Here is a 14,381-nt window from a genome sequence, read left to right as displayed (position 1 = left end):
GTGGCTGCACCCCCCACCTCCTTGCTCCCCTTCTTCCCTCCTCCCATCCCATGATTTATGATGCTGTTTGGCAGTATGTATATGTGTGAGTAGGAGGCAGAGGGATGGAGAGGAGAGAGAGAGAGAGAGAGGCGGGAGAGGGAAGCGCGGTGCTTATTTATAGGGAGACATAGCTTGGAGAAAGAGAGAAGGGATAATGCCATTGTTTGGGACATTTGCACAGTTTATTGTTATTTGCATGAATAATAGGCATAGAGTGGAAGGGGATAACGAGAGAGCAGGAAGAATGCAGGCGGGGAGGAGAAGAGATGGGCGGATGGCGAGGGAGAGAGGGGGAGAGGGAGGGGCAAATGCATAGGCGAGGGTGTGTGGCAGTGATGGGAGTTTTCAGGTGAGGATAGTCCTGGATAAACCCGTAGCTGTCGTGTTGACAGCGCCGGCACTGGGGAAAAAAAACAAAAAGCTCGGGTAAACAATCACTTGTTTGCTTAAATGTATTCGGGTATGTTGCAGTGCACGCTTACACGTCCTAGTGTGTAGCATCAATCACGTGCCGAGGTAAAAATAAACACAGACTTTCTTTGCTGTTAAATATTCATGTCTCACTTAGCACATCCAGCTCTTAAACATATTTATGGCACAGCATGGGTCTGGACACGGTGGTCACTCACTCTTCTAAAACACTCAAGCACAGCCTTTACTGGGCTACCAGAACCCTGTTGCAAACAGGGTCCATGCTGCGCCTTTCCCAGGCCCCCCTTTTTTTTTTAAAACTAAATGTAAATTCTTCTTAAAAATATCTAGAATATGCAAAAAAGAGTACAAGATGACACAGTTAAGAAGGCAGGTGTGAACTGAATACAGCAGAAACAGCAAATCCAGCAGCTCTGGCTGTTTTTTCTTGACACAGTGTGTAGCAGGAGAAGAGACTGGGATCCTATTTCAACACTCACATCAAGACAGAAGACCCTACAAGCCTCCAGATGTTGGAAATAATGTGACTGAAATAGGCAGAAAGCTTTGAAAAGGTGCCCCATTAATCTAATGGTGAGTCACCTGTATACTGATGCTCGTTTTTATACATGCGATCATGGAAGCTTAGGAATTTAATAAGGGAGCTCTAGTAATTGCAATTATGTTTTCGAGTCAGGGATAAGCAATAAAGATAAGGGAGAATATGTTTTTAGACCAGCAGCCCAGAGCAGTAGAGATTGTAGATCCACTAAAAGGAATATTTCCCTTCAGTTTGCAAGTGTTATCTTAAGCTGTGTGCACTATAATCTAACACAAATGCGTAAACAAACAGTAGTTAAGAGAAGGAAGCCTGGGCATTTTCAAGCAGCTTGTGTGACTCGGTCTGATTTCCTTGTAAGTAACAGAATCAGCAGCAGTGCTGCCCATCCAAAGGCGGGGTTGTGTTTATCCTGGGTGAGAATGGCTTCAGTGTGTGCTATTGATCGACCAGCTCAACTGCAGTGCACGCTGCCAAACAGAGATCAACAGGAGGAGCAGCAGGCAAAAGGAGTGGATCTGTCTCTGCACGGGAGTAGCCCTGATGTATCTGTCTCCCTTCTATCTCTCCCAGCTCCATCATATCTGGGAGTGCACTCTGTGGCCAGGCTCTGATATCAGTTTGTACTATTGTTCGATTCTTCTCACAAACGATACGGCTGTGCCCAGCCTTTGATATAGTATACTGCATAGTATCCCTCAGGAAATAGTTCTATATTGATTCTGTATTTTTTATATTAGAAATGTGAACCAAAAGCTTTATTTGCCCCTTATTTTACTCTAAAGGTGTCGGGTGTCAGGTTAAACGGAAAGATCTCATCCGAAAGACTCAATAACTGATACACGTAGGCAAAAATGAACTACAAATTTTTAAGGCTGTGCAAATATTTTATTTGTTTGCTTGTTATTTTGCCAGGCAAAGGTTTGGCTTATAGCCTTATCGACCTAATTGCATACAAGTACAGTAGGCTCGCTACAGTATATGATAGTGGTTGCTTTGTGTTACTGATTGTTACCGAGTCAAGCGAAGACAGACGTACAGACAGCAGATAAACTGTCTGCATCCATCCATCACCACTTCAGAGGGTAAAAGGCCTTGAGATGCAGCAGATGGGAGATGCGCATTCTTCTTAACCTCGTCAGTGACAAAAGGCACTACATTCTATGACAAAATTAGAGTTTAATTGCATCTTTAAGAGCAACTTCCCGCAGAAAAGCCAGTGTCAGTGTAAAACTGTCACAGCCCCACGATGCCGATCATATTTCTCAATGTAATGCAGATAATCTAATCAGTAATAACTGTGGCAAAAGCTACACTTGAGCTAATTTTCCTGTGTCCACTTACCAGGCAGCACTATACCTGCAACTCCTTGAAGCATTAATCACTATAATTTAGGGCATTGTGTGCTTTGTGACTGTAACTGCTGTAGTTCATCCTGCTGTGGTGAAATTATAGACATGAATGTGGGACATTGTGATGACTTTCACCTGTTTGTGCAGCCCTTTATCTAGACTCGTCACTACCAGTTAGCTGACACACTATTTGCTGATTCAATAAGCAGTAAGAGCCAGTTCTAGTATGAGTGTGAGTGAGTGTTTGTGGTTGTTTACTTGCTTAAGGCTGGGCATCGATTCACAACGCTTTTCTGGGCCTGAGGTGACTGAAATGCGTTTGTAAGAAAGAGTATTGCATGTGTAAAAGGAGGATGTTTTGTTTATGATTTGTTCTTTCATTTTATTTTTTTTATCAACATCCTATTAAATAAAACTAATTAATTGTAGAAAATCATGTTTACATTTAGTAACATATTATTAAAAAAGTAGAATGTTGGATTTCAGCCCATTCAGTTTTCAGAAGTTTTGGTGTCTTTGCGCCTCCATGGTACTGCATGTGTTTGTGTATGGAGCCCCAGTTTACCTGCGTCTTGTGGTGTAGCGGTCTTACTGAATTTTTTATGTTTTGTGTGGGTGTGAAAGCGCCATGTGCACCAATGTTACTTCAGCGTTTTCTTCCATTGCTCTGTTTCTGCTGCGTTACAGCGAGGGATTCCCTGCCATTAAATTTAAAACCGAACACCCCCGCTACACCATGCCTTTACACACACACACACACACACACACACACACACACACACACACACACACACACACACACAACAACTGACACCATGTCCCGTATTTGCCAGTTAGCAGTCTGCCTGTAAACTAGCAAATCTGGCAGAGGTAGAGTCTGATTGATTGGCTAGAATAGGATAGAAAAGCACTTCAGGGCCTCTCAATTTTGTTGTTGTGTTTAGCAATTTGTTGGTGTGATTTGCACTTCAGGGCCACCGTAGAAAAGCCTTGCGCTCAGGAGCATATTCAAGGTGAATGACTCAGTGATGTAGTACTCAGAGACACCTGGTGAGACCCGATGACCATTGTGTGCGTGCAATGGTATGTGTGCTCAAAGAGTATTCTTATGTTCAAGGATTCTAATGTAACAAATATAACACAGGGTCTTAACCTGAAGGTGTATGTGTGTGTGTGTGTGAGCGCCTCTTTGTCACTTCTCTGATGTGCGCTATTATAATTTGCCTTGTTACCAATACCAGGTTACAAACCTGGATGATTATAGGTATAACATTGTATATTGTATATGTGCATGCAAATGTGAGCTTGTGTGTATGTGGCAGATCAGAAATAAGAGGCCTGTGTGTGGGCACATGATGGCAGGCGATTCTATAAACAATGTGACTCAGCCGCAGAGTGAGTTATGAAATTGAAATATAATGCTGTGAAGGAGAAAATTCATCCCTACAGTTTGATCTCTTAGTGTGTGTGTGCTGTGTGTGAGAAAGAATGAATATATGTGCGTTTGTGGATGCGCTCGGCATTAGTGTGCGACCGGCACAGATTGTCTCTGTGTTATCTGCAGCTACTAACCACTTCAGTGCTGATAAAAAAGGCCATGTTCTCACAGATGGGAAGTCTCCTTTGAATATCAAAGAGCAAGGAAAACAAAGATTTCCTGCATACAAAGTACACGAGCTGCCTCATACTTTAATGATTTCTTCTCTTTCTACAGGTTTCCATCCATTTATCTAAACAGAACTGGATAACAGCATTTCCTCCTTTTCAGGTCTAATTGTTCATTATATATTTAACAGGCTATTAGGGTGTTTATTAGAGTCACAATGATGGGCTTCAGGTACTTCTGCCCAAGGCTTTTAGTTACCACACTGCACAGGTGACTGCTGGAAGTTATTCACCCCGTATCAGTGATGGAGACCTGCTCAGGATAGCAGCCACATTTGTGCAGAGACAGATTAATGAAGCGTGTCAGGAAGAGGGCACAAACCTTAGAAATGCCATTTCACCAGGTTAATGGTCGTCTCGTGCTGTGTTATAGTGTCAGTATGTGTATGTCAGGGTGTCTGCATGTGACTGGATCATGTCCTGAGACACCGTTAGCTCAGTTTTCTGCCATCTCTCCCAGCCATCTGGGCTCTGGTCCTCAGCTGTGTTCTTGCTGAACTCTGATGCTCAATAACCCAGCATCTGCACATATCGCTGCAAGAGGGCTGCCATCCAAGCCGGTACCCCATGGTGGCAACCAGCCTTACTGCAGCTGTCACGGTAAACAAGCACCAAACCCCCTGGATCCTCGCTGTTATTGCTGCAGGGCACTGGGGGTAAAAAAGACAGATGACGCTCAAACGATTCCCACTTCAGCAGGAGCCGTCAACCCACTACAGCCAGAGCTGGAGTTGACAGTGCGGCCGCTGCAGATCTTTAGTTGTTCGTTACGCACAGTCGCGTTACTCCCTTTTTATTCCCTCCCTCTTCAGTCTCTCTGCCCTTCCTCCCTTACAGCTACTTGCTCCTTTTCCTCGGCTGAGCTAAGCTGGGGGTATCCAGAGCGCTGCACTGCTGTGTGTGCGGTGGAGGAGGGTGAGTGCCAGGGGAAGAAAAGCTGGCTCAGAGCTCTGGTCATGTGCTCTGTTGTTGTTGCTGTTTCCTCAAGGAGGGATCCGTCCTGCAGAATAACACATTCGCTCACTGTGCTGCTGAGAGCCCAACAGCATCACCTACTCGAGTGCGGAGATACAGTGTATGCCATGATAAAAAGAAACTACTGAGATGCTGGATAATGACTACTGACCCCATCATATAAAGAGATTTTCTGTGAACTACGAATAACTGACTAAAAATGGCACGATTTAGACACAAACTCTCATGCCTCACTTCACAAAATCTTCTTTGATGTAATCGCAAAGTAAATATACTGTGCATACGACTATAGCTATATATTAATGTAATGTTTCTGGTCCATTGCTGTGTAAAGGCTGGAGGTCTTCCCAGTGGTAGGTTGTACCTACTCTTTTGCCATATTGTGATTCATGCGTGGGGAGACTGACTGCTAATCTGCTAATTGGCCAAATGAGGCTGAGGGATGCAAGGGAGAGAGACTGTAAAAGCTAAAGTGAGGGAGAGTGGGAGTGGCATGGTGTGAGTCACTGTGCAGTGTACTATACACTAGGTTGCTGGAGGCTTGACTCAAGTGAATGTGCATGTATGTTTATGTAGTTTGTGTTTGCTGGGCAGATTTTTAACCCAGATGGGGAAGAAATCTGGGACACTCTCTCCCACCCAGGCAGAAAATGAGACATCTCCCCAGCTACCTCATATCAGCCAATAAATAACCCCATCACACCTCAATCCTCAGTGCTAACAATCACACATGCATGATTAATCCTTCCGAGGTCACACAGAGTTCATTTCTAATCGTTAATTTATCACTTGAATATTAATGAGTCCGTCCACTCATTGGATACAAAGTGGTCTCTTTATTTCTGCAGTTTGTGGCGGAACCATCAGCTAATCTACGATAATGTTTCTGCCGTATTCCACAAGTCATTTGAAAGAAAAATGTGCATTATTATGTATGCTGTTAGTTCCATTTAAACATAATCAGAAGATTTAGATACTGTGATCATCAGTGGAAATGTTTTATGTGGCTCACATGTGTCACTAGGAAAGGGTTCATCCCTGTGTCTGACATTCATCCACAGTTTAAGTCATATTAGCTCATCAGTTCTAGTCATTATGCCAGAATTCAACTTCCTGTCTTTGGAGCCGAGTGACCAAACTGAAATTTTACACAAAGTATTATCAAAGTAAAATTATAGTCAGATCCATAACTGTATGTTTACGATCGCACAGTGAAGACAGCAGAAAAATAAATAGCCTATTTAGTATTTGCATATGTACAATCATGTAGCGTTTACAGAGTCTGTAGTTTGGTCAATAGCAAACACGCTGCATGATAATCATGTTTGAGCACGCTTTGCTTGCATGCAGGTAAACAGTCAGTGTGGAGAACAAAAAAGAAATCGCCCTTTCCAAAATGTATTCTCTGTGTTTTTCTGCACTTGTAAACACTGACAGGCAGGAGGAAATCAAAATTGTGGCATGGATCACCACTGGTTACACATCAAGCCAGCAGTCTAACTTATGAGTTGCCATATTGGTATTTGTTTGACTCTTCATTTAAACATTGTTAAGTTTAAAAAAATGTTTATTTAATCACCATGTCCAGGCTGAGATACAACTGTTAACAAACTCCTTGTAATTTTACCTTCAGACCTAAACTACAGGCATCACTTTCAATGTCCCTTAGGTGAATTTAATCCAGTAATAACTATCCAAGCAGCTATTTATACATACAGTAACGTCACACATCTCCTGTGAAGATGTCCTGAGGTATTAAGAGAAACAAAAGCAAAAAAAACTTTGGATGGTTGAGGAAAACTGGGTCGAAGAAAACAGGATGATAAAACACAGTCTCTCCTGGAAGAAACACTTTAAATATATTAAAACCTACAGACTTATGATATATGCCAATACTTTACCCAAAATTCCCACTGAAATGAGTGTGATTCCTGTGTCCAAAGAAATATGCACATCCCTTCCTGCTGAGCAAAGAGGGCCAATTTCTGGAATGAAGCCTGTCCCTTGTCCACTGCCCTTGCAGTGATTTGATGTGACTGGATGGAGTTCAGAGGGAAGGGTAATATCTGAGAGCCCAACAGAGACAGACCAGAGCTGATGTTTCTGAATCACTGGGTCAGTGGGTCACAGACATCACTGGACATCTAGAGAGCCAACAACTCTCTGTGTTTTTTTTTTTCAGAGCTCCCGAGGAATCGCTCATGATTGCCAAATGCAGCTGTTGAGAACCGCGACTGGCTCAGCAACACACAAACACGCAAACTCAGACACATACGCAGACTCACAGTGTGCTGATACAGGAGTAAGCCCCTCTGAGAGTTGTACACACAGAGCACAGACCCTCTGATACAGAGGAGCACCTAGAGACTGAGGCCGTGTTTAAACTCCATTACCGCCAACGACTCTCTAATTAAACCAATGTTTTAATTAGGATTTGGACAACCAGGAACGAGGAGGGATAATAACGTTCATTTATCCAACAGAGAGGGTGTATTTCACACAAGTTACACCTACAATATGCAGGGTGGACAGCTTTGTATTTGATCTGCCATTTTAAGCAGTACATTGCTAAGTGTGACGCAGGCGTCAATATTTATCAGTGTTATAGGAACACAATAGAAGCAAAGTAGACTATTAGAAGTCTGCGATATGAAATCTTACTTATGTAAATGTTCAAAAGTTTACTTAACAAGATGCAGTTAAAGTATGTTAGAAACTGCATGACCACAAATAGATTAATCAGCTTTCAAATGTCATTTTTCAGTACAGTTAACTACAAGTTAAGATTGCAGATTGATGCAGTGGTGTTGTTTCCTCTCTAGTATACTTCAGAATTTGACCAAAATACAATCACTGATTAAATTTCCTCTGTTGCTCTCCAGCACTGGTTTGCATTCTAGTGATTTGAGAGTAAAACCTGCAGGGGGCTGATAGAAGCTCTCAGCTAAACAAGGAGGTAATGGTCTTGATTGAAGCATAGTAGACTGACCAGGTCTGAAATGCAGAATAACAAAATTTTAATGACAGCTTAACGGGTTCAGCCAAGAGTCAAACTTGGGAGAAAAATCTTTTATTTACTCCAGTCTGCTTCACCATGAACACTTAAAGGCTTTAAAAAAAGGAGGAATATGTTGGTTTGTTGAATGTGTTGCCATGAATGCCGAATGAAGGTAATTACATTTTAAGGTCATTGTGTAGTAGCTCTTGTTGTGGCCACTAAGTGAGCTGCAGTCAGCATCCTGTTGCTTGCACTAATGCTAGGTATGTAGGCCTGGGCTAACATACTAGGCAAAGCAGTGATAATGCATAACAATGAACAGAACCGACTGAAGTCATGTTGATAAGTTACTAAAGGTACATTGTTACTGTAGTCCGACTGTATATGTAAGACAAGAAGCACTCAGCTGGAAAACTTCACCATTGCAGCTCACTCTCTCGGCAGTATTTACTTTTAAAGGAATTGTAACGTGTTTTTTATATATTAATTTTGTTTTCTTTATCTTTTTAAACATACTTTAAGAAGTTTGGAGTGCAATAAAAATCACATGAGGATTGCATGACAGATATTTACTTTTATAACGCAAACATTATACAGGAGTAGTGGATGGGTAATAGCAGTAGAAGTAGGCAGCTCTTTCTCCTGATGATCTCTTTAAAGATGTAACACATTCTGGGGTCAGCTTGAAAGAAAGGCAGCTGTGAAATGTAAAAGTGAGGTCACAGGTCAAATATGACATGATATTTACATGCAAACAATAAAGTTATATTTAGAATCCACATGTACCTGTATCACTTCCTAAATGCTGTCAATACTAACAAAGGCGGTAGAATTTTAAACATAGTTTTAAAAATGTTTGACCTTATTTGACCTTGAAGAAGAGGTCAGAGGTCCAAAGCAAGTGATGTGACTACATGCCAGTAAGAAACACTTTTAAATAACTCTATAGAGCATTGTTATCACTTTGACCTTCAGCGCAATCTATTGACCTTGAAGGAGAGGTCAGAGGTTAAATGTGATATGATAGTTCAAATCTTTATAAGGTACTTTCTATATGTTTGCAACACACACCACACTTTTAAGAACCATGGTTTCTCAGTTATGACGCTTTTTGTTTATTTATGACCAACAAATCATTAAGTTGAACTTGAACACCTCAATGGATGTAAACCAAATTTTAATGGATCGTTAACATGACCTCACTCTACACCCCTACAAAGTTTAATCAGGATGAGTTCAAAGCTTTTTGAGATATCGTGTTTACAGCCTTAATGACACAGAGGTAAGTATATGCTGTGGCTGAGCAGTATTTTTCTCAGCCATACTAACTTCCGGTAATAAAGGTGAAGAGCCACCTTCACCTTTATTGTACAGGCTTGGGTACAAAAATCAAGAACTTTCTGTTTCTCTTCGTATCATTAATGGGGCTAATATTTACTATATATATTTCCTTTTTTAGTGCACTATTTGTCTTATGCGTGAATATCCATGTGGATTGAGAATGTTACTAACCGTGATTCACCCCAATGAGAACAGCTGGCTTGGTCACATCTCTTTGCAAGATTTCAATGTTATGGTGTCTGACACAGCACAGAGATGTCCAAGGCGTCCTTCATTAAGGGCTAACACCTTAATGAGGTTAGTTAGCCTACATACGTGGAGCGCGCCCTGTTAGATTCAAGTGAAATGGCAGCACGGACTCAGAGATATGCTGTTATTCTCCTTGATATTTATTAATATCCGTCCTTTAATTAATTAATACATCACCAAACATAAAGAAAGTACAGAATATGTAAAAAAAATATATACGTATTTATAAATATATTCCTAAAACAATTGTCAATTCAATTTCTTGGTTACAAACAGCCATTAAACCCTCTGTTTATATCATTTTTTATATATAAATTATTGACTCTCCTCACTGGTGTAATTAAAGATTATTTAGACTGCCACTCATCAGTGCTGCATCACTAACATCGTGTAGTTATGTGTGACTGTGAGAGGCGATTGGTTGACGAACATAAATGGTTTTATAAAAGTGTTATACATATGTTATAAAACATTGCCATCTGTTTGTCTTTGTAAAAGTGGAATCACAAGATTTTGTGTGTTTGTTTTTTGTGTGGTGTGTATTGGAATCCACTGTGCAGTGAGCCTCTATTTGTTGACATTAGCAGATTGTATTTCTAAGGTGATTCTCACCAGTTTTACGCACTGCTGGTGCTGAGGAGCAGAAAAGGATGAGACTTAAAGGTGATTGGATTTTCCTGGAAAATCTATCCAGATTCATCGAGATTGAAAAGGCTGAGAGGAATTCAGGGAAATGTCCAGATTTTTATGTGACATTAAAATCTGTTCACACATTTGCCAATAAGTGCTTAGTGGATAAAGATTGCTGTGTATTTTTAGGTACAAAACCTTTATTTGATTTATAAAGTATACATGCATTTTTTAAATTGGGGGCATTGGGGTGATGCCGAAAATAGTAAACGTATTCATTTATTTATTTTAGGCAATAATTCAGAACTGACAGCCTTTCCCAATAGCACTCAACCTTTCTAAGAATACTGATAATGGATGCTGATAAATGGGTTGTATCGAGTCCCTCATGATGACACACGTCATGGGTGTTTACTGTTTTTCTTATATATATTTGCTGTATGTATTTATTATAATTCAGGTGTGACACTTGTGGTTTCATCTGAGTTATTGGTTTTCTTTTGGAGGTGGGTCTTACTACTACTTTTATAAATAAAGTGTAAAAATGATTTGTTAATGTAGGCACACAAGAGAAAAATATCTCCCTTATTAGTTTTTAACCATGTCTTCATGAACATTTTGTGGAAGCAGTTTTGTCACTGAATGTAATTAAGAATAAATATTAATGTTTCTTTCTCTTCTCCCCCTCTTCCCCCTCTCTGTGTGCCTCTCTGTCTCTCTTGTTCAACGCGTTCTCAGCGTCAGATGGCGTGCCAGTCCAAAAGGATGGGGAACAAGTAAGTCTTCAGTGATTCCCCTTGCTCATCCGTGTTGTTGACTTCCTCTGACAGTGAACTGTTTTCCACACCACCTGAGGAACCAACATGGCCACACGATGAGCTGTAACACCAGTGCTTATGCTAGTAGATTAGCGAAGTAGATCACGCCATGGCAATGTCAGTCGCTCCCGCTACACTTCCATCGCCAAGATGGGGTGGTGTGGCTGGATGACTGAATAATCGCTGGTTTGGTTGGCTTATTGCTGTTGCTAGGATGTCTGAAGCTTGTTATAGCTGTCTGACAGAGTCACTCCTCAGTGCTGGTTCAAAGCAGAATGGCAGAGGCATCACTCCTCTCTTTCTCCAACTTCCTACACATCATTATCACTGTACATTTTCCTCTCCTCTCCTCTCCCGCTGCATTACTGATCTCGTGCTCTAAAACTGATGCCTCTGAGAAAGGACACAGGAGCAGGATCCATTTTGGACTAAAGTGTAGAGACCTTCACTTTTCCACCAAATGCACTGTGGACTGATTGCATCATTTATTTATGTGTCGTGCCCCAGAATGCCCCCGTGGTTCTGCAGAGAGGGGAAAAAAGACACACACACACACACAAACACTTTCTATACATATATATCAGTGTTGTCAGGGCTATTGGAAAAGAACATAGGGAAAGCTGCTCCAGGCAGCCCAGCTCTCTCCTCACACCCACTCCTGTGAATGGAGAGCGAGATAGGGACGACCAGAGAGCGAGTGATGGAGGAAGTGGGAGCAAAGAATAGAATTACATGAGGGAAGGAAGAGGCAGACATTGATTAACATAAAGCATCTAGATGTAGCTGAAGGAGATTATAAACACTCCCTTCTCATCACACTCTCATTATTATATTATCTTAACCTAGAATTGAATTACATAATCTTTACATTTTACTCTATTGACCACTGAAGATAATTAACAAAGTTTTGTAGTTTTTCGATAAAGTGCTTGACGTGTAGAGAATAAAGCACTAGAACGTGACTAGCAGAGCAGTCAGTAAGACTAACAAAGAACTGTGTTTACATTGAACTTTAATTCATTTCTATAATTATTTAACATTACACTGTTATTTTTAATGTAGCTAAAAATTCTAATTCTAATTTATTTACTTCGAGTTGAGCATATTTTACGTTGTATTATTACTTTTTTTAAAATTTGATGTGTTGCAGTATGTGAAAATAGATGCTGAGAATACAATGAGGAGACATTACTATAAGCTAAATATATAGTATAGTGTTTTCTCTGGGACCTATACCTGCAATTACAAAAACATGCAGAAATGTACTAAATTTCCATGAAAGTCACTTTAATTTTTTTTTATCACTGAAAGAATAACAAGCATATTATGTTTGGAAGTGCATGGAGTTTTTTTTCACATCACAAAACTGGTGCGGCACCTTTACCTCATGTAATTAGTAAGCCTGCATGGGTGCAGACTCAGTATTGAGGGAAGTCTTTATTCTACTTTTACTTAAGGATAGTTGGTTTGGAACAGGACTAAATGTGGCAGATCCTTCGCATGAATTTGAAACAGCATGACAGTGTAAGGGCCGGACTGGAATGACTTTCCCGAGTTTTAATTCCTGATTAAATGGAGGTTTAAAAGAAACACAAAGCTACAGGCAGCAGGTAGTTAACTAAAAACAACTAGTCTAAAAATGAAAATTCCAACTATCAGCACCATATGTTGTTTGTTTAATCTGCATAATTGTGCAAAAAAAAAAAAGAAGGGCCACAGCTGTTTTTCTAATTACAGGCTATTTCTTCTCAGGTGACACTCTGTTGAGTCTGCAGATTGACCAGAAAAAATAAGCTAATGACACAAATCTAGGAAAAGAGGGATTTGAAGACTAATTAAGCATTTAAATGTTAATTAGTGAGTTTAAGAGGTGCTTTTAGGGAGACTTTGTGCCAGGCTACATGTTCCCAGGTTTATGCAAACTAGCTGATGTATGTAATCACTGACGTGATGTTAGTGATGCCTTTACTGAAGTGAAGGATCTTCAGACTTGTGCCATCAGTGCAGCTTGCATTGCATTTATCCAGAAGAAAGTAGACCTGGAGCTTTCTGACAGTCTTGACTGTCTGTCTGCCGCTTGTGTACATCAACAGTAAAGGGGACAAAATATCAGCTCAGCCAGTAGCACACCAGTGTTCCCAGTGCGGTTAGTATCAGTCCAGCTGATAGAGAGAGTGTTTATCTGCTTTGTTCTCAGCGTCTGCCTTCACCACACGCACACATAAACACATAATGTCCCCTTCCTCCTGAAAGCCTCAGTCCCCTGTCTGTGTGCAGGATCAGATACAGTTCAACACACTATTGATATCTCGCTCTCGCAAACACACACAGTTTTCTGCTGGCTTTCAATGTTTCTGGCAGCACATGTAACCGAAGAGGAAATTCATTCATCCGTAGCGTATTCAGTTTGCTTTACACAACTAAGCAAATATAAACTGATCCCTGTTTAATCCCCTCCCTTCTCCCTGTCATTCTGGCTCTTCACTTTCCTTGTTCCTGGAAAATCCTGTGTGTCTGCCTCTTATTTTCCTCTCCCTTCTCCTAATTTCTTCCTCCGCATGCTTGATGTGCAATCAACCCCTCCGTCCTCCCCCCACTCCCCCACTCCCCCAACCCCGATGCATGTCAATGTCCTCTCTGTCCTGTCACTCTCTTACTCTTTCCTGCTCCTCCTTTCCCCATCCCTCTCTCCTCCTATTTCTCTTCCTCAGCATGGACGTTCAGAATTTTCATGGGAAGGAATCAATGTAAGTGTTGTGGCATCATTCCTTCATCTACTACTTTTCTCTCCCTATCTATTTGTTGCTTTTGCGCGTTTTGATTTATGACACCCCCACCTCCTGAGCCGTATAGTCCGTCTTGCGGTTTATTATACTGGTGTGAGCACAATCAGAAACCCTAGATTTATATGATATTTATTTTGTAGAATATCTCTTGAATCAAGATTTGGGAAATGTAAATTCTGTCTCTTGTATTAACCCAACACCTCCATCACTTGTCCTCTCCACTCACCCCTCTGACACACACACTGTCATGTCACACTGTCTCTGTGTGGCCTCTCACACCATCCATGCTGTCCTTTTCTCCACACTTTCCTCCTCCATTCCTCTCTCTTCTCTCCTTCTAGCTGTCTATGGAAGACACCACATCAATCCTGCCCCGGCTCAAGAGGAACTCAAACGCCTATGGCATCGGGGCTCTGGCTAAGTCTTCTCTGTCAGGTGTGTCAGGTGTGTGTCTGTGCTGTAACTGGTAAACGACCCCATGCTGGCTCTGTCCTCAGACGGGCCCTGGAGTCAGCATGGTACCCTAAATGGGTTCCCCTGTATCACTTCCTCTCC

General features: G+C 41.2%; 1 protein-coding gene across 11 annotated transcripts in view; it reads left to right on the top strand.

Annotated features, from left to right (window-relative positions):
- Nucleotides 1-14,381, top strand: part of fam131bb (family with sequence similarity 131 member Bb) — a 50,947-nt gene that overhangs the window by 19,574 nt on the left and 16,992 nt on the right. For 6 of the 11 annotated variants that reach the window (XM_082552426.1, XM_082552423.1, XM_082552424.1 and 3 more), the window contains 2 exons: nucleotides 10,961-10,998; nucleotides 14,168-14,270. In XM_082552426.1, the coding sequence (XP_082408552.1) occupies nucleotides 14,174-14,270 (97 nt within the window). In that variant the 5' untranslated portion in view covers nucleotides 10,961-10,998; nucleotides 14,168-14,173. Of the gene's footprint in view, nucleotides 1-10,960; nucleotides 10,999-13,751; nucleotides 13,788-14,167; nucleotides 14,271-14,381 lie in introns of all 11 variants that reach the window. The other 5 variants (XM_082552420.1, XM_082552418.1, XM_082552419.1 and 2 more) reach the window with 3 other exon arrangements.

This window comes from Aulonocara stuartgranti (assembly GCF_965226115.1).
Source record: "Aulonocara stuartgranti genome assembly, chromosome: 11".
Classification (NCBI taxonomy): domain Eukaryota; kingdom Metazoa; phylum Chordata; class Actinopteri; order Cichliformes; family Cichlidae; genus Aulonocara; species Aulonocara stuartgranti.
The sequence above is the reverse complement of the archived record's forward strand: the minus strand, read 5'-3'. Positions and strand labels throughout refer to the sequence as shown.